Below are 20,843 nucleotides of genomic sequence, written 5' to 3' on the forward strand. Positions count from 1 at the left end.
ATTTATTAGAAGACGGAAGAGGAGCACCACCATGAATTGACCCCCAAAGACTTCTTTATTATTCATAAAAAAAAGATCCAGTACAAGACTGTAGCAGAGCTTGAGTAGCCAAGAGCTCGATATATGATCAACGATATTACAATGAGGAGCTTTAGCTTCCTTAAATAGAAAAATAAGAGAGTTTGATCCCTCTCCAAGTGAAAAACGGCTAGGTCCCAAGAGTTACACATCTTTGACTTGATCCCACAAAGAAAAACAACTAGATCATTCCAAAAAATTCCTATCCCTTGATTGCCTACACAGATCTCTAGGAAGGAACTTGTTTCCCCCAAAGGAGAGCTGGATTGACCAAGGATTTGATCTTGGACTGGTTTGGACCACTAAAAATATTTATATCCTCCTTTTCCTGAAAAATTCACATTCAGAATAACAACCTTGGACCCTTCACCTGAAAAAGTCAATTTTATGGATCATTAGTTATTAAAGAGGACCAACGAATTTTTCTTGGGATTTTTCCTGCTTGATTTGTAGAGATTCCTTGACTTTGTGACTTGATTCCTTTCTTCGGAAAGTCTGCATCAGTTTTAAATCAATTTTCCACTTGGAGAGAATCTTTATTTTTTCTCATTTTAATTTCTGAGTAATTTATGGCTAATTAATTGCCAATTTTTTTACCAAAAAATAGAAAAAATAGAAAAAATAGAAAATGAGTTAATACACATTTTTTGTCCCCGAAAATGTATCTAAATAGAAAGCTGAAGTGTTGAGGTCTAATTTTACTCATACCCCCAACAACTTCTATGGACAACACTTTTACATCTTATATCAAAATAATTATTAAAAATCTCTACTAGTGAGAAATTTTTAATAATTAAAAAGTGACACCTAGACTTAACCAAATTCTGTGAAACTTTACAGATGATCTAGTATGGCAATACACATAGACTTTATACACTAGGACTCACCTAATACTTCACCATCAAGTCTCACTCTAGCTGTGGGGGATATGTGGGAGAAAAACTTAACCGATTGTAAGTGTTGAAAAACACAAATAATGAGCCAAGGAAAAAAAACTCCCTAGAGCGAAAACTCTCTAGCAAAATCCTAAGCTACCTAGATGTGTTACATGACTCAATTTTCATCATACTAGAATCATTTTTACATCATCCCCAGTGGGTTGTAGAACTTGGAGTACAAAATGCTGACAATCTGCTGAATGATGATGATGAAGTTATGAAATTTTGACTTTCTGACCATGATGAAATGCTCAAAAATATACTCTGCTCAAGGGGTAGTTGACTAATCCTCAATTGTACATTTTTGTGGTCAACAACTATATTGTAAGCAAAAGAGAAAAATTGATTCACCCCTCCTCTCAGTTTTTCCAACAAACATTTGGCTTAAAATCTAAAAATTCCCATCTAGTTACAGTGGTAAATGAATATGGTACATTTTGAGAACATGCTATAGAGTATGTATCATATTGTTCTAAGAGGACTCTTCACCTAGTGTTGCATGGGATTGATCTAATTAAATTATTAATGACAAAGCCATCCTTTATACAATATTTATTATTATCTATGTATTGTCTTAAAGATTTCTTGTAAGTATTATAAAAAATTGAAAATTAACATTTTGATGTGTCAAAACTTTCCTAGTAAGTAGCGTTATCATGTGCTATAAAACCTAGAGGCATTTTGTAATGTTCTCAATGAATTGAGGACAAATAGGACTCATTAGCCTGAAAAAGGGTTTTGAGTAAGATTTACTCAACCATTTATGAAGATGAAACCCCTCAAGGAAGCCTATAAATAAAGGAGGATTGGATTCATTTTGAGCATCATTATGGATCATGTTATTGTTTCTTGAGCATTAGGGGGTTTTAATACACTTGTTCTTCTTGTCAATTTCGGTGGTGAAAGATTCCACCCTAGTTGACATCCCTTTTTCTCCTCTCTCTTTGTTTTTGTTTCTTGAGCATTAGCTTTCAGGGTTTTAATACCCCTGTTTTTCTTGTCAATTTTGGTGGTGAAAGATTCCACCCCAGTTGACATCCCTTTTTCTCCTCTCTCTTTGTTTTTGTTTCTTGGGCATTAGCTTTGAGGGTTTTAATAAACCTGTTCTTCTTGTCAATTTCGGTGGTGAAAGATTCCACCCCAATTGACATCCCTTTTTCTCCTCTCTCTTTGTTTTTGTAGTGGCACAATTATTCTAGTTTAAGGCAACGAATTCTTCTGAAGATTGATCTCTATTCTTTGGAGCAGTGAGAATCTGTGGTATTGTTTTGGTATAGGTGAACCCTTGAAGAGAGCAATGAAGTTCTGATCTGAGTTCATGGATTGGCCAGAGACACTATCTGAAAAGAAACAAAATCTCTGTCCTTGATTTGATTTTGGTCTGGGTTATTCTTTTTAAAAGTAGTAGGAGTTTTCTGTGCTAAGCCCTAAGTTCACTTGATAGGGATTTTCTACGAAATTGTGGTCGCAACCCCTTAAGGCAAACAAGTCCGAGCAAGAAATTTGGCAGATCCCTTTGTGTCTTGATCACAGTTCTGTGGTGATAAACTTAAAAGATTGGGTGTATCCTTAAGGTCGGTTCTGAACGAAGGCTCTGAGACTTGGAATCCGTGAGCAGGCAGTCTGCGACAGATCAAGTTATAGTTTAAGTTGAACGCTAAATTCGGGTGGACATCTAGTGGATGACAGGTTGTTTTGCGTATTTACTGTGGCAGTTGCAGCTAAAACGAATTTCTTATATTGAGACCCCATAGCCTGAAGCAACAACTGGGGCACAGAACCTGGAGTGACCGCAGAATTTGGTGGTCCGAGCTTGAATTAAACGAGTCATCCGGATTGGTGCATGCGTGACTGATTATGGAACCTGTTAGAGGAGCGAATCACTTAATGAATCATTTGGATTGGTGTGTATGTGACCTTTGTGGAATCCATCAAAGAAGCGAACCACTAGCTGTAAAAGGTTTGATGCTGAAGAATGGACCGGTAGCTACTTTCTCTAGTCAATTTTTAAGCATTCAACATAGAACAAATTTTAAAATTTGGTCAAGTTTGGGTATCATGAAAAGGTTAAAACTTTGGCTAGGGTATTGTCAAAAATTTGTTGAATGTGGATTATATCATGACACGATATCATATTTGAGGCCGTGAATGTTTGTTGTATGACAAGGGTTTTTCTGTGGTATTGATTATCTAGTTCAATTGCAATATTGGTATTGTTTATTGAAAAAGAATATCAATGTGTTAAATTAATTTGTATATATATATATATATATATATATATATATGTTGAAGCTGAAGCTAGAAGCCCTAGTGGAAACAAAAAAAAATTGCCCTAGTATATTACATATTTAATAACTTATACAACCTACAAATTACTAATAAGTGATCTAACTAAAAAGCTAAATAGAATATTTTCTTTTTAGTGTTTCAAAGAGGTGGCAAAGGTCATTTAAAAAAATTAGAAAAAAAACCTAACATCTCCAATTTTATTTGCTTGGGATTCGGCATGTGAGAGCTAGTTGACAAAGGATTCATTTCAATAGCGTGGGATCCGTTTCCGAGTTTGAAGGATTCGTTTATGTGGATCTGGGTGGATCCATATCCATATTCGTATCCAAAATGGGGATCCGTGAATTTGGCATCAATACCCCGTGGATCTGGTAACGTAGGGTCAATGGGACCCATATGTGAGACAAGTAACAAAAATTAAAACAATAGCCACAATTTTTCCATATTGGAGGCTAACAACTCTGATACAACTTGAAATGATTAAAGGATGCTTTGAACTTTCCGATAATTATGTAGTTGTAAAGATGATTAGAATAGAACTTAATGCTTCTAACATTGTATGGGCCATTAAGGAATCCTTCTACTAATATTACAAAGTGATGTTTGGCATATTACAAGGCTATAAATGCTCAATAGATTATATCCAAAAAGCTCTTAGTATTTCACTGAGAATATCTTCCATTTCGAGTTTTGCAGTTCAATTTTTGATAAACCTGTTTTGATATCTGACTGTTTTGTAGCTTTACAGACAGAGTATTTGCTTCAGGTAGCAAACATAACATGTGAAATTGGTGTTCAACAATATCCACCCATTATTATTGCCTAAAAAGTATCCACTCATTATGCTTACTTGAGAATAGTTTGAAAATGATCAGGTAGAGATGGATGTGCAAGCGAGAGAAACAAGTGAATGCCTATGTTGGATAGAGTCTGAAGACCGCATCAATTTAGTTGCACTACAATCAAAGGATCCGATACTGTTTTATGATGAGGTATTTGTAACATAATGAGGATTCCTCAGACTATGCAGTATTGTTTTTCCACATGTAATGGCTGGCTTGAATTTTAGGTGCTTGTAAAATGGCCAACGATTAAGAAAATTCTAGATAGCGTTTGGTATTCAGTCATCTTCATCAACAGATGATGTAATTCTGTTTTATTTTCTATGGCACAGAGGTTTGTTTTTATTCTATACCAAAGAGAAGATCATTCTCACTTTTCTAAAATCCAACAGGTTGTATTGTATGAAGATGAGTTGGCTGACAATGGGGTTTCACTCTTAACAGTAAAAGTTGTAAGTTGTGGTTTTGGCTCATTTTTTAACATAGAATGCTTGTAAGTTCTAGTATTTTTTATTATGAAGTAATAAATTGTCTTCTCGCTTGATAATTTGCGTGTTCACTCTTAGACACAATAATTTTGTGGTGGTTCGGTTCTAATAATCAGTCCTCTCTTGTAGAGAGTTATGCCAACTTGTTGGTTTCTTCTTCTGCGTTTCTGGGTAAGCTTGCTTTTCTGTTTTGTTTAAAAAGTTGCATAATCACAATGCTTTCTGTAGTGTAATATGATGTTAGAAACATTGTTCTATGGGTTTGGTTTTCTTTGGCAGCTTAGAGTTGATGGTGTACTCATGAGAGTAAGAGATACTCGCATGTATTGTTCTTTTGAAAGTGATTCCAAAGGGATGCCTGTAGTCATTAGAGAACGCTGCGGAAGAGAAAGCACATTTGAGGCTTTAGCTGTGGTAAGATGACAAGCTTGACTAATGACTTAAATTTAAATTAACAATGGCATACTCTTTTCTTAAATAGAGTCAAGGGGTTGTGTTATTTTTGCAATTTCTAGTTGGAAATACATAATCATATACTGAAAAGTTTACTAGGGTAAAGGACTAAACTATACTCACAATTAAGGCACAAGATCTGTTTTGTGCTATAAATATTTAGTGCTGGTGGATTCATGTAACCATCATCTAATAAGGCTTCTTGTGGTTTTAAGATAATGTTCATGTGAATGCTGAACAGAAGGTGATTGTCTCTTTCTTGATGATCTTTTGCAGCGGGGCTTTCCGTCAGAATCTTGTGCATACAGTGATCCAAACTTGATTAATGAAAGATTGCCCATCGTTTGGCAAATACATGAAAAGCTTAGTTGTCGATGTTGAGAAACCAAATGGCATGAAATTCAACACTTTATAATTGGAGGCATGTGAATTTAATTCAATGACATGTATTTGATTGTGAATACAAAATCTCAACTGTAATTTACAGAAAGGACACAGTGGGTTGATCTGATTGTTTGTTGTTTCTTGTACAGGTATTAATCACTGTATTTGAAGTCAGTAAAAATAAACTGCAGAAATTCTACCTTATGTATGCTGATCTCACTTCTGATGCTTCAGTGCAATCGATGAATTTTGATTTTCAGCTGTAGCCAGTACAAAAATTTAGGACCTTGTGAAAGAGATGAATGCTGATATTGGATTGTCTTGTTCTTGATGATGTCAATGTCAAAAAATTGGCATAATGCTGAAAATGGCTCACCATTCAGTGATGGTAGAACTCTGATGTAGTTACTGTGCAAGTTGTCCTGGCTAGCAGTGATTTTTTGGCTGTGTGCATGTCTGGAAGGGCAGATAAGTGTTACTACTAAATTTATGGTATCCGTGCTGGGCTGGATAATTTTGTGCACAGAACATGAAGTTTAGTTTATCCAATTTGTCCTTTGCCATTTTTGACATTCTTGGTTTCTCATTTAACGATTAGAAATTAAAGAGAATTTATTGCATTTGCTATGTAATAGAGTAGGGAAGAAGGTATCTGAGGATAATATGGAGTAGAGTAAGGGGGATATTGCCTAATTCTGGTAAATTTCTTTAATGTTCAACACAGAATTGAAAACTTGACCTTTGGAAAGATCCAGAGGTTGAGCATCGTAAAAGCAGTCTTTTTCCCACATTTTCTTATGTGAAGCATCATAACCATAATCAAATATTGAATCTCGAGAGTTAAGCACATAAGTATACAGACATACATAATTTTATGGCAGTTTGTTCTTGTGGGAACTTTGTGGGTTAAGATTATGCTAATTGATGTTATGGATAACTCTGATAGATTAAACATAGTTATAACTTATAAGTTGTCTAATGGGGTTCAGCTAATTTAAGCTAGAAATGCATAGAGAAAGAGAGAAGGAAAACACAGATTTAACTAATCAGATAGTGTTGATCTAATTGACAGCCCTTGGGGTAACTGCCAATCTTCCTCTTAGTTGTTTGACTTATTAGTATTGTCCCTGTTATCACCCAAACTTGCAGCCCTTAGTGCAAAGCCTTCACATGGTACCACGTTCAAGTTTAACTCACAGGAGTTGTCATTGTCACCTCAACAACTACCTACCCTTACTTTAGGTTGGGTAATCCAACACAAGGGGTTACTAATCTCAAGTGTAACTCATAGGAGTTGTCATTGTCACCTCAGCAGCTACTTCCCCTCACTTTTGGTTGGGTAATCCAACACAAGGGGGTACTAAGCTCAAGTGTAACTCACAGGAGTTGTCATTGTCACCTCAATAACTATTTCCCCTCACTTTAGGTTGGGGAATCCAACACAAAGAGACCTTCTCTAACAGCAACCAGGTTCCCTAAGTCTAGAATACAAGGTTTCATAAGTTACTACCCACTTGCATCGACTTCATATATTAGTGATTAGCACTTGAGTTGATTCTTTAAGTATAAGCTCAGATCTGATTTTAATATTACACTTTAAGCAAGGTTAGGGGGTTTGTAAAATGATTCTTATGTGTATTAATTCCTTGAACTTACTGATCTGAAAATCAACGAAGAGCTACTATCAACTTGCCTTAAAGATATTTAGATTAAGCCACAAGCCAAATAATTTACCATAGTTTGTATCAGCCTTTAAATCAATGTGAAATTATGATTTTATAAAGCTAAAACATGTGTAAATCTAAGAGATCAGTGCCACTTTGTTGAAATTTGGGCAACTTCGGAATGAATTTCCCTAAAGGGACGGTTAATGTTAATTTTTCCAACTAGGGTCAAATTCCACAATGGATAGCTCAAATGACCGAGATGATGCTTCCATTAAATTCCTTTTTTCGAGAGGACCAAAATCGACCTAAAGATCACCCAATTTGGTTAAGTGGAAGTTAAGTTTTGAATTATTTTATTCATACATGCATTATGGAGTGGGTCGACCCTAACCACATGGGTAACTGCTTAGGTCGGCCTTAACCCCAAGTGAATCTTCAGAAAATCCTCTAAATAGAAGCAACCTCAAGCTCATTTCATCACAATGATCAAGCCATCTTCCATTCTTCTCTTTTGTCTTGGTTTGCACAGGGTTGACGAAAAGAGTTCGCATAAGGGTTCGAAATCACAGGTGTAAAGTTTGCTCTTATTTAGGGTTTTTCTGATCCTCGGACGTTGGCAAAAAACTGGGCTTTTTTTTCCTTGAACGCTGGCACACATGCTTATGGGAGTGCCAGAAGCCCTAGATGCAAGCACAGAGGCTTAAGGGAGTGTCCAAAGGTTCAAAGGCAGATATGAAGGTGTTGGTCCTTGAACACTCGCACAGAGTAGTCCCAAGAGTGTCCGGACCATCCTGGACGCATGTATAGAAACTGGAAGAGAGTGTCCAAGGGTTTTTTAGCAGATTTGGCGGGTTTGACCCCAGACGCACGCACAGGGTCTTCCTAAAAGCGTCCGAACAGCTACAGACGCCCTCACATAGTGGTAGAGAAAGTGTCCAGAGAGTTTCGAATGCACGCAGACAATTTTGCTAAGATCGTCTAGAGTTTTGATCTTGGGTTTATCAGTTGGCTTCAATGATCTGGTAGATCTGTGTTTATCTCTGCTGTTATATAGATCTGTAGATCTGATATATTAGTATTTGCTACAAACATATGTATTGGGCTCATTGTACTCTCTGTTGAAATCTTTTTATGACGATCTATTAAAGAAGAAGATTTGAAAGGGTTTCCCCCTTGTGGGGTTTTTCCCTGGTCTTGGACCAATCTACTGTCTCTTATGGTTGTGCTATTGTCTTTGTCACTACATACATTGTTCTTTCTTCAGTTATGTTTATGATTGGTTATACTGCTAATAATTGGATGCATTGTTAATAAAGAAGTAAATTGGGCTAAAGTAACTGATACAACATAGAACAATCAGAAAATTTAACATGGTATTAAAGTTGAGGTGAAGGACAAGCCCAAAAGAAGACAAGCATTGAAGCCCTCATTTTCAGAAAGTAGATTGCCTAGTCAAGGTCAAGATGTCATCCTCTACCTTCAAGGAGCATGAAAAGTTGGGTGATGCATCAAACTTTGCTGCATGGAAAGTCAGATTGGAGATCATAGCTGACAACAATGATGTGCTAGAATACATTCAAGGAAGGATGCCCGAGCCTCCAGAAAATGCTTCCGCTTCCCTTAAGAACAAGTACAAGAAAGGTGAGTCCAAAGAAAAGAAAATTATACCTGATGGTTTACAAGATCATTTACTTGCATATGTTGGGAATTTAAGAAAGTCTAAAGATATGTATGACAAGATAGTCGACATTTATGAAATCAACAATTTGAATGTGATCATCACCTTGAATGATCAACTCAAGGAAACCAAGATGAACAAAGGAGACGCTGTTCAATTTTACATTATGAGGATCTCTCACCTTAGAGATCAATTGCACAGAGTTGGAGAAAATGTGCCTGACAGGGAGCTAATAGTTGTGACTCTTAGAGGTCTCCCTCCTATTTGGGAAACATTCATTACTACAATTAACAACAACAATGTCCTTCCGTCATTTGATGAAATTGTTGGGAAGCTCACTCAAGAAGAATCGAGGATGATAGAAAGAGGAAGGATTCAAAAGCATGAAGAGGGAGAGCCCGCTGCATATATCACTCATGGCAAAAGGAAGAAGGTAGAAGGAGGTCTATCAAGGAAGCCTACTTCTCAAAATACAAAAGGAAGGAATGACATATCGTTATCTCATATTTAATGCTTCAATTGCCACAAGACAAGTCATTATGCTTGTGACTGTCCCGAGAAGAGAAAGAGGCCATGTTACAACACTAGAGGCAACTACAATAATAAAAGAAGACAAGACAATCAAAGAAATAACCGTGATAGAAGATATGAAAGAAGAAGAAGGGACTCCTCAAGTGACTGTGAAAAAGATCATCCTCCTCAAAAGAAGTCAAGGGCTCCTAGGTATGAAAGTAATGTTGTAAATAAATTTGAATACATTCTTATTTTTTCTCTTACTAGTTCTTCCCCACCAAATTCATGGGATGTTGATAGTGGTGCCACTCATCATTCCTTTGGATGCAAGGAAGTCCTCTCTAATTTCGTAGAGAGGGAGACTAAGCTGAAGATCATTCTTGGAGACAACTCCACTCATCCCATCAAAGGCTTTGTGTCCGTCAAATTTCAGCTGAATTCTGGGGAATCAGTTTTGCTGCATGATGTTATGTATGTACCAGGATTAATGAAGAATCTGGTATCTATATCTGCATTGGAAGATAAAGGGATGATGGTTGCCTTCATCAAAGGAAAGTCTGGACCTGGCCTGTTGATTCACCTACTGGAGATGCATTCACATTAGGATCGAGATTTGAAGGACTCTATAGAGTCATTGGAAGACCTCTTCTAGCATTGGTTCATAATACCAATCATCTGAGCGAGTTATGGCACCGCAGGCTGGCTCATCTACACTATGATGCACTTCCGAAGTTGAAGAAATTGGTCTAAGGTATTCCCGATGTTCAAGCTCATCATGATGGAGTTTGTCTAGGTTGGATAAGTGGAAAGAAAACAAGGGGACCATTTCCCTCTAGTAAGAATAAGACAAATGACATCCTCCATCTCATTCATTCCGATATATGTGGTCCGATGCTTGTACATTCTATTGGTGGTCATCTCTACTACATCACCTTTATTGACGACTTCTCAAGAAAGACATGGATATGCTACGTTAAGCATAAGGATGAAGCCTTTGAAATATTCAAGGAATTCAAAGCCTTGATCGAAAATCAATTAAGAAAGAGAATCAAAGTCTTTAGGTCCGACAATGGAGGGGAATACATGTCAAAATAATTCATAGAATTTTGTAAGAAAGAAGGGATCAAGAAGGAAACGATTGTGCCATATACTCTTGAACGGAATGGTTCGGTTGATAGGAAGAACATGTCTATAGTAGAAGTTGTCCGTGCCATGCTCCATGATCAAAAGGTGCCAAAGTTCCTTTGGGCCGAAGCTACATCTACTATTGTATATGTTCAAAACAGGGTGCCTCATCAAGCATTAGAAAACAAGATCCCTAAAGAAATATTCACAGGTATCAAGCTTGATATCAACCATCTTCGTGTATTTGGATGCCCTGTATATTTTCATGTGCCGAAGGACAAAAGGAACAAATTGGAAGATATAGGAAGAAAATGTACGTTTGTGGGTTATTGTGAAAATTCTAAAGCATATAGAATATATATTCCTAGTCAGAGGAAGGTCAAAATTAGCAGGGACATAACATTCGATGAAGATGCAGCTCTTGGAAAAGCAAAAGATCTTCCTCCTCCTCCTCCCAAGGAAGAGAATGATGACTGAGATATTCTAGATGGTCCTTTTGTACTTGAGACCGGTATTGATGATGATCCCACAGAGCCTGTGGATTCGTTAGATCCTCCTACTAGGAAGATACCACTTTGGCTCCGCGATACTTTACATAATGCTGAAAGAAATGTTCCCATCTGTAGATCATTCATAGAAAGAAAGAAACCATGTAGGTATTAGGGATATGTTGTAGCCATGAGCACTAAGATTCAACCCAAACTGTCCTCATCAAAGACGTTGTAAAAGAACAAGTTTGGAAGGATGCTTGGGTTGAGAAATATGAATCGATTGTGAAAAATGATGTATGGGATGTTGTACCTAGACCAAATGGGAAGTCTGTTGTGACTTCAAAGTGGATTTTCAAGATCAAACATGGAATTGATGGCAGCATTGAGAAATACAAAGCAAGGTTCGTAGCTCGAGGATTCTCTCAAAAAGAGGGAGAAGATTATGATGACATATTTGCTCCTGTGGCTCGATATACAACCATTTGTTCTATAGTTTCCCTTGCTGCGAGTCAGGGATGGACTCTTCATCAAATGGGTGTAAAGACCACATTCCTTAATGATATGTTACATGAAGAAGTATATGTTGAACAACCACATGGATTTGAATTGGAAGATCGAAGAACACATGTTTGCAAGTTGAAGAAGGCATTGTATGGTTTGAAGCAAGCTCCTCGAGCTTGGTATGCATGCATTTACAATTACTTAGTAAAGATGGGATTCACAAGAAGCAATGCTGATCCCAACCTATACTTAAAGGTAGTCCAAGGTATGCCATTGATTTTGGTTTTATATGTTGACGATCTATTCTTGATAGGTAGTGAGCCTTTGATGATCGAGTGTAAGAGGAAGCTAGCCTCTGAATTTGAGATGAAAGACCTTGGTCTTATGCACTACCTTTTAGGCCTTGAGGTGTGGCAAAGGCCTGGTGGGATTTTTCTTTCACAAGAAAAATGCGTTGAAGCCGTTGGAAAGATTTGGAATGATTGAATGCAAATCCATGGTTACACCAATGGAAATGAACTTCATAAAGTTGTGGAGAAGCGGCAAGTCCAGACTTGGAAAATACATCCAAGTATAGACCACTGATTGCGGCTCTGATGTTCCTTGTGAACAACTGTCCAGACATATGCTATGCAGTAAACACATTGAGTCAATTCATGATTGAGCCCCTCCATGCACATTGGATAGCTGCCAAACACATATTGAGATATTTGCATGGGTCGATCACACTTGGCATGAGATATTATGCTAGAGATGTTCAACTTCATGGATACATTGATGCTGACTAAGCCGAAAATGTTATCAACAAAAAGAGTACATCTGGATGTTGTTTTAGCCTTGGATCTGCCATGATATCCTGGTTGAGCAGGGAACAAAACTTTGTAGCATTGAGCACTGCCGAAGCATAATACATTGGCGCGAGCATGGCTAGCTGCGAAGCAATTTGGTTGAGAAAGCTCTTTGGTGAGCTATTTGAGCAGGTCCTAGATACTAGAATGATATACTGTGACAACAAGAGTGGAATACGTTTGGAAGAAAATCTCGTGTTCCATGATAAGTCCACACATATTGAGATTCAATATCGCTTTATTCGTGACATGGTGCAGAGAGGAGCTGTTAGGCTTCATCACACATTAACATATGAACAGATTGCAAATATTCTCACTAAGGCATTACCAAAGGGAAAGTTCTTGGTCTTCAGAGAGCAAGTTGGACTGATGGATCTGGCGCCTCCGGATAAGGGGCAACGTTGATCGAGGACACTAAGTCAACTCTTCCTACCCTGTTTGAGCTCCTAGGGTGACGAATTGAGATAGATGACTCCTGGGGTTGAGGGATCTCTGGACAATAGGGTACTCCCCTATCTGTTACCCGTAGGGTTGAAGAATGTTGCTCCCCTATCTTTATAGGGTCGGAGAATGTTGCTCCCTTGTGTGGTCTTTGTAGAGTATACCCCAGTTGGCATCATACCCATAAGCAGGGCTTGTTGGGAATATCGCTCCTCGTTTGGCCAACAAGTTGAGAGTGTACTTGGGGAGTACAACCCATGGCAATTATGATGTAGGTGTTCTACCACATGACCACTGAGAGTCGTTGATGGGAATATCAGTAGGCAATAGGATTGGCTTGAGAGTTACTCCCCTTTTGTGATTCCAGGTTGAGGATGAGCTCCCCGATGAGATTCCAAGGTTGAAGATGTGCTCCCCTGTATGATGAGTTATCCTATCGATCGATGTGGGTGGAAGCTATTGCTCCCTGATTCTTCTTCTTTTAGATCCGAGAAAGTTTCAGTAGATAGAGTTCAGTAAAGACTGTCAAAGCATTACGGGATGATGTGAAGATCAACTGATAGATATTGACTGGTGGAATTCTTCCTAGTTGAGAGGGAGTGTTAATTTTTGCAACTAGGGTCAAATTCCACAATGGACAGATCGGATGATCGAGATGGTGCTTATATTAAATTCCTCTTTTCAAGAGGACCAAAATCGACCTAAAGGTCAACCAATTTGGTCAAGCGGAAGTTAAGTTTTGAATCATTTTATTCATACATGCATTATGGAATGGGTCGGCCCTAACCACATGGGTAACTGCTTAGGTCAGCCTTAACCCCAAGTGAACCCTTAGAAAAGCCTATAAATAGAAGCGACCTCAAGCTCATTTCATCACAACGATCAAACCATCTTCTATTCTTCTCTTTTGTCTTGGTTTGCACAGGTTCGACGGAAAGAGTTCGCTCAAGGGTCCGAAATAATAGGTGTAAGGTTTGCTTTGACTTAGGGTTTTTTGATCCCTGGATGCTAGCAAAAAATTGGGCTTTTTAGTCCATGGACATTGCACATAGGCTTATGGGAGCGTCTAGAGAACCCTAGATGCAGGCACAGAGGCTTAAGGGAGCGTCCAAGGGTTCAAAGGCAGATATGAGGGTGTCGGTCCTCGGACGCTCGAATAGAGTAGTCCCGAGAGTGTTCAAACCATCTCGGACGCTTGCATAGTAACTGGAAGAGAGCATCCAAGGTTTTTTGAGAAGATCTGGTGGGTTTGACCCCGGATGCACGCACAGGGTCTTCCTAAGAGCGTCTGAGCAGCTACAAACGACCTCACACAGTGGCAAAGAAAGCGTCCAGAGAGTTTAGAACGCACGCAAATAATTTTGCTGAGAACGTACAGGGTTTTGATCTTGGTTTTATCAGTTGGATTCAGTTGGCTTTAGTGATTTGGTAGATCTGGGTTTATGTCTACTGTTATATAGATTTGTAGATCTGATATATTAGTATCTGCGGCAAACATATGTATTGAGCTCATTGTACTCTCTGCTGAAATATTTTTATGACAATCTATTAAAGAAGAAGATTTGAAAGTGTTTCGCCCTTGTGGGGTTTTTCCCTGGTCTTGGATCAATCTGCTGTCTCTTATGGTTGTGTTATTGTCTTCTTTGTCACTGCATACATTGTTCTTTCTTCAATTACATTTATGATTGGTTACACTGCTAATAATTGGATGCATTGTTAATAAAGAAGTAAATTGGGTTAAATTCACTGACACAACATAGAACAATAAGAAAATTTGATAGTTAAAAGAGTTATTATTTGTTGAGATGAATTTATTTGGGCAAACACCTATTTGAAGAATATATTTATGTCAAAAGAAAATTTTGAAATTTAATATATTTCCTTCCAAGTCTCTAAAATGCTCATGTCAGCCTCCAATGGTGTGAATTTTCACATTTAGAATCAACTATAAATTGGCCTTGCCCTCTACCTTTCAAGAACTAAAAAACTCGGGTGTGGCTAAATAAATGACTCACAAGATTTCTGAGGTATGTATTGAGATGGCTCTAAATTTTGCATATCAATGGCTCTATGAGGCTTGTATGACTGTGATCTCCAAGGCTCATGCATTACAATGATGGATATCACTCTAAGTTCTATAGATTGCTATTCTAGGTTCGCATTCTCTGTTTCCTTTTGGAAGCTCACTCATCTACATATCTCTGTGACATTATAATTTTTGGTTGGTATATATTTCCTATGGTTCGTATATTTCTTCTATGGTATGTAGTTTTTCCATATGGCTCAAATACCTTCACTAGTTCGTATCACATACTATGGTTCGTATTTATAACCCTGAAACCCATGGCATCACATAATGAAGACATCACATTGTTGAAATGTGTAACTAGGTTCGGTCTTCATAATGATATGTGTATTGTGATTTTATGTAATTAATGTACAAAAGAAAAATTAAATTATTGTTGTAATGCTTGTCTCATGGGTTTCATGAGCAAGGAATTTTATTTTTAGTGATGGCTCCCATTGTGAGCCTTTAGGATTTTTCATCTAGTCATAAAAGTCAATTTGAGTCTATGTCATGTATGAAGGACCCTTCTTGGGCACGTTACATTTTTGTATGAGTCACAAAAAGTATAAGAAGACCCTCAGATGAAGTCAAAGTCACCTCCTTCAAGTCGGCTTCAAAATAATAATATTATCTCTCAAATAGACATGTTGGCTCACAATCAGCTCATGTTGGCTCACAATCAGCTCATGTTGGCTTACATACATGGGCAAACAACCATAAATAGGGTAGTTTAGATTCCATTTTAGAGCAGAATTTTAGAGAAGTAATTCGGTCAAGATATGAAGTTAGGAAGAAATGTGAAGGTCATCAAGGGAGCCTAATAACCAACAAGAAAGAAGGAAAGGAGCATTGAAGTCTCTAGTGTTGTTTTGGGACTGTTTTGGGCCAAATTATGGACATGTGTATTGCAGAAAGAAGGACGAGGTATTATAGTCACAGTGAGAGAGGATTTTAGGTGAAAGACAAAGCCGAAGTGTCAATACAAAGTCTCCTAGAGCAAATAAGATTTAAGGTCAAAGTTGGTCAAGCTCATGTGCTAAGGGTTTTTGAACTAGAACCAAGGAGTGCAGTACTGAATCAAGGGATTGAAATTCTAAAGAGTAGCAGTGAAGGAGGAAGAAGTAGAGATTTGATCATTGTAGGAAGAATCTCATCAAGGGGGATTTGTGTCTTGGTCTTGGAGTGGAAAATAGGTCAAGGGTCTTGGTCTTGGTATTCATCAATTGAAGTCTCTATAAAAAGAAGAATTTGTGCGGGTTTTCCTTTCAAGTGGTAGAGGTTTTGGCCCCTACGAAAAGCCTACACTCTGTGTCTCTTGTCTCTTTATTGTTTATGCATTGGTAATTGCTGGATGAAATAAAAAAAAAAAATAATCTAAAGAGAATAATCTAATCTAAAAGGTAAAAAGCATTCACAAACAATTATCTCTCAGAGAAATCATCTAATACTTGATGCCTTAGATTTCTCAACATGGTATCAGAGCTAAGGTGACCAAGTCAAGGAAGGGCATCTTATCAAGGGACACTCAAGGATCAAATCTCAAGGAAGGCATCAAAGCAAAGTTCATATTTAAGACAAGATCTACAAAGGAAGCATTATAACCCTAGATTGAAGGAGTCTACAAAGAAGTCTTGGATCATCATCAAGAAAAGAAGGCCAAGTTGAAAATGATGAGAAATCTAGGGCAGTCAAAGTTAACAATTTCTCTGCTTGATAATTTCTTGTGGTGCACTTTTACTTATAGTCTTTTGTTTGTTATCTTATTTATTTCTTCTTTCATAAAGACAATTACCAATATGCATAATAAAAGACAAGTGACACAATATGTAGACTTCTCCAGCGAGGGCCAAAACCTCTCACCTCTTGAGAGGAAAACCCGATCAAAATTCTTCTTTTAGATATTCAATTCATAAGTACCAAGACCATGCCACATGCCCTTGACTTTAGTATCCTCCCAAGAATCTTGTCACTAACCTTGATGCTCCACCTCTTCTTTCCTTCACCTTTCTTATTGATCTAAAACTGCTCTCCTCTGCTCCTAGAGAAACTCAATCTCTATCCTTCTCACTGCTCCTTCTTAGCTTTCCCTAGAGAATCTCGGTCTCTAGGTCTTCACTGGTTTCCTTTAGAGAAACTCGGTATCTAGATATTTACTTCCACCTCTATGAAGAATCCTTCTGTTGCTGCCGTAGAAGAAACCTCTTCTTTTACTTGCCTAGAAGAAACTTCGTTTCCATAACTTCACACTACCCAGAAGAAACTTCACTATAACCAAAATATAGTCTCCGAGAAGAAACTTTGTACTTCTCTTCATAGCTCCTTTGGACTCATTTCCACCCTTTCTTCACACTTCTTTCTAGACCGAATTCAGATCGAGTTACTTTCTTAGAATGGAGGCTGAGTTAGGCTATTTATACACCACTTCACATGATCTTTAGGCTGACTTGACAGCTAGAGTTAGGTTGACTTCATCTAGAGAGTTCCTTCATCATTTGTAGGCCGACTTGAAGAGGTTAGGTGACAAGTTCTTGGAGGATACTTTACATAGACAAGATGACCTTTTTCAAAGTGTAACATGACTTCATTTACATGACAATGACTAACATTTTATTACTAGATGACAAATAAATCCTAAAGACTCTCATTGGGAGTCTTGACTAAAAAACAAAATCCTTTGCTCATGAAACCCATGAAGCAAGTCAATATAATAATTTTATTTTTCTTATTTACATATCATTACATAAAATCATAATTGCATGTCATTATGAAGACCAAACCTAGTTACACTTTTCAACACTCCCTCTTAACTAGGGAGGTATTCATAATGGTACTTGGACTTTCTCAATCTGAAGAATCTCTCATAAGAATAATTCAGATTTGTAACTCATTTGTATAGCATCATATCAACCAACATTGTTATATAACAAGGCCTTAACTAACAACTCTATCTCTCCACAAGATCAAAGCACAATGCTGGCAAGACTAATGATTTATAGACATACTCATCATTGTCTCTCTTGGAACATACTCCACCTGGGTTCTCTCAGGATATGCTCCATGAAGACTATTCTTTTATTGGACTACCCAGTCCCACAAAGAATATCAGTCCTCCATGACTACTCTTTCATGGGATGCCCTATCTCATCGCCTAAGACTATCAGATGCCAAATGATTACACAATCCTCCATTCTGTCTTCCCAGGTGAAGACCATAACGACAAGTCTATCTCTCCTTTTACAAACTAGGAGGACATATTCCATTAAAGGAATGTACTCATTCCTATCACACAAGAATATGCCTAAGCTCTTTGCTTAGGAATTTCCAATTAAGAAACTTCTTTTCAGACTCCCTCTTAACTAAGAACCTACCACAACTCCTCATGTGGAGATCCTGGAACAATCAATTGCTTGAAGAGCTCCTTCCTTCGATGTCATGAATTTCTTCTTTGTCAAGGAGTCTTCATTTTTGGGAACTTTCTACATAGGGCATAGATCATCCATCACTTTTATCCATGAGTTAGTCATGTCCTCAACTCATCAGAAAGTGATCCAACAGATTTCCATCTGGCTTTGCTTCATGTCATTCTGCTTTTAAGCCATATTTTTCGGAGGGATATTACATCCTTTTATATGGTCCACTTGGAAGTCATCCACAGATTTCCCTTTGGCAGTCCTACATAAGCCTATCTAGATATTAGCTCAAAAATAATTAATGAACACTTCAAATCAAAAGTACCTTTGTGATGATCTTTCACCCTGACATCTTCCTATAAGTATCAACATCCTGCACACAGATTGACACATCTCCCACTGATATCCATTGTCAAGGGTCTCTATCTTTTTTTGACTTCCATTCAAGTCTTCACATTCTTCCGAGAGATCTTCTAGTCAAATCTTCTTGGACTTCTGATGTTGAATGCCTTTTACCTTCGTTGCATATTATCACGATCTCTTCCTATCTTTTCACACTTCATTCTCAGGAGATTCCAATCATAGTTCCTTGATTGTAGACAACTTCCTCATGATTCATATGAGAACATATTATGTTGATTTCATCTGGTGTGACTTATGGTTTGCTTCAATCCTTTGGAGGAGGAGATCCTTTCTTCTCTTGATCATATTTCCCGAGATGTAAATAATGATACATATTATCTGCAACCATATGAAATGAAATTCATAATTATCTATGTAAGCATACATACCTCATTTTCTTCTTTCGGTCATCCAAACTTCTTGTAGCAGCTTCATTTGAAAGGACTTTATCCTACTTTCCTGTTATGTCATCATGCCATCACCTTTTGAATCCCACGAGTTGGAATTCTTGACGAAAACCTTGCTTTCCTTTCTACATTGGTGAACCCTTTGATTAGGATTCCATCAGAGAAACTCGAGGATGTTTCATATCCTCACTCGACAGAGGTTTTCTTTATTGGCTATGATGGTCCCAATCAATGATGACCCCTGCTCCTTTCTATAAGTATCAATGAGGCTTCCTAAGAGATTCCTATTCTTTGTAATCAATAGGATTTGTTCTAGACATACTTTCTTCTTACCATTTCACGAGCTCTTAATTCTAATGCTTCTATTACGATGCTTCTTTCTAATTTGATGCATCCTATCTTATTTATACTATTCCTACCTATAAATTACAAGTGAAGGGTACTTTCTGAAGAAGATCATCTTTATCATCCTTTTTCTTCTTCCTTCTTATGCTTTTTTGTCTTTGGTTCTTTCACTTCATTAGTAGAATAGTCTTCTTCCTTGTCCCTCTTACGTTTAGGACAATATTTTCTGTAGTGCCCAAGATTATGACAATCATAACATCTTTCTTTAGCCATGTTATTTTTCTTCTTTGTAGTACCAAACTTTCCAAATTTTCCTTTTCGTCTTGACACTAATTGTTCCCTTCTATCTGATCTTTCGTCACTTTCATTCTTCATCTTGTCTTCCTCTGCCTTGTAGAGAGACCATAATCTGATGAATGGGATAACTTCTTGTTCCCTAGTAGAAATGAGGTTACCTTGTTCATCAGTTAATGCATTTAGAATAACAGAGATTGTTTCGTAATCATATATCATCTCTCCTAGATGATATCAATTGATCTTTTATTTGAGACACCTTTGAGAGACATGACGATATCCCTTCATCCTTTGACACCTTCAATTTATGAAGATCAGATCTAAGTGATAAGATCTTTTCTATCGTGCTTCTATAGAAAAGTTCTCTCAGCTTATCATATATTTCTTTAGATATCTCTAGCTTGGTTACATAGGAAATGAGTGGATCTTTGATAGACTCAAGAATCTTTTGAGCCTTGAGATCCCTTTCCATGTATTCATATAATGCTTGTTCTTCAAATGGCTTAGACACCTTCCCATTGACATGATCAATGACTTCATTTACTTCAAGGACAATGTATATCCTTCTTTTCCATACAAAGAAGTTTGATATCCTAACCAACTTTTGGTCTTCCTTGAAACATGAAGTCATTTTTACGAGATTGTATTATAATAAGAGGTACTTACTTGTGAAGATCAAATCTTCAACTTGATGATGAACTTGCTGCTTCTTATTTCAAATCTTTCAGTGAGGGAGGACTTCTATGAGATCTCTGCTTCAATAGAGGGAGGATTGAATTTCGATTTAATCTTCCTTAGATGTGAAGAGCTTCCACTTCTTGGGTGATGTAAGATTACTCGAGTGCTTCTAGGGTTTTTTTCTTTCTTCTCGCTTCCTTCTTGAAGATAATTTCAAGACCCTTGCTTTCAATCTGGGGGTTCGTTTGATGAACAACTAGATCTCTTTACTTTCTTTTGTCCTTCTTTGAAGATTTATTCTCTTGTGTCAACTTGCTTTCATTGCCCCTTCTTGTCTTCGGCACCTAAGCTCTAATACCATGTTGAGAAATCTAGGGTAGTCAAAGTTAACAATTTCTCCTCTTGATTATTTCTTGTGATGCACTTTTACTTATAGTATTTTGTTTGTTAGATTATTAATGTGTTCTTTCATCAATACAATTACCAATATTCATAATAAAATA

The 20,843-nt window shown here is 37.4% G+C and overlaps 1 protein-coding gene across 2 annotated transcripts in view; it reads left to right on the forward strand.

Annotated features, from left to right (window-relative positions):
• LOC149262525 (TIP41-like family protein) overlaps window positions 1–6,044 on the forward strand; it is a 249,842-nt gene extending 243,798 nt beyond the window's left edge. The window contains exons 4-9 of one of the 2 annotated variants that reach the window (XM_089424848.1): window positions 4,181–4,297; window positions 4,480–4,599; window positions 4,765–4,806; window positions 4,915–5,049; window positions 5,365–5,509; window positions 5,622–6,044. In XM_089424848.1, the coding sequence (XP_089280974.1) occupies window positions 4,181–4,297; window positions 4,480–4,599; window positions 4,765–4,806; window positions 4,915–5,049; window positions 5,365–5,469 (519 nt within the window). In that variant the 3' untranslated portion in view covers window positions 5,470–5,509; window positions 5,622–6,044. The remainder of the gene's footprint in view (window positions 1–4,180; window positions 4,298–4,479; window positions 4,600–4,764; window positions 4,807–4,914; window positions 5,050–5,364; window positions 5,510–5,621) is intronic. The other variant, XM_089424850.1, reaches the window with a different exon arrangement.
• Window positions 6,045–20,843: the final 14,799 nt, after the last annotated feature.

Source organism: Pinus tabuliformis, chromosome 6, assembly GCF_031772625.1.
Source record: "Pinus tabuliformis cultivar Carrire ecotype Pingquan chromosome 6, CPIR1, whole genome shotgun sequence".
In the NCBI taxonomy this organism is placed as follows: Eukaryota; Viridiplantae; Streptophyta; class Pinopsida; order Pinales; family Pinaceae; genus Pinus; species Pinus tabuliformis.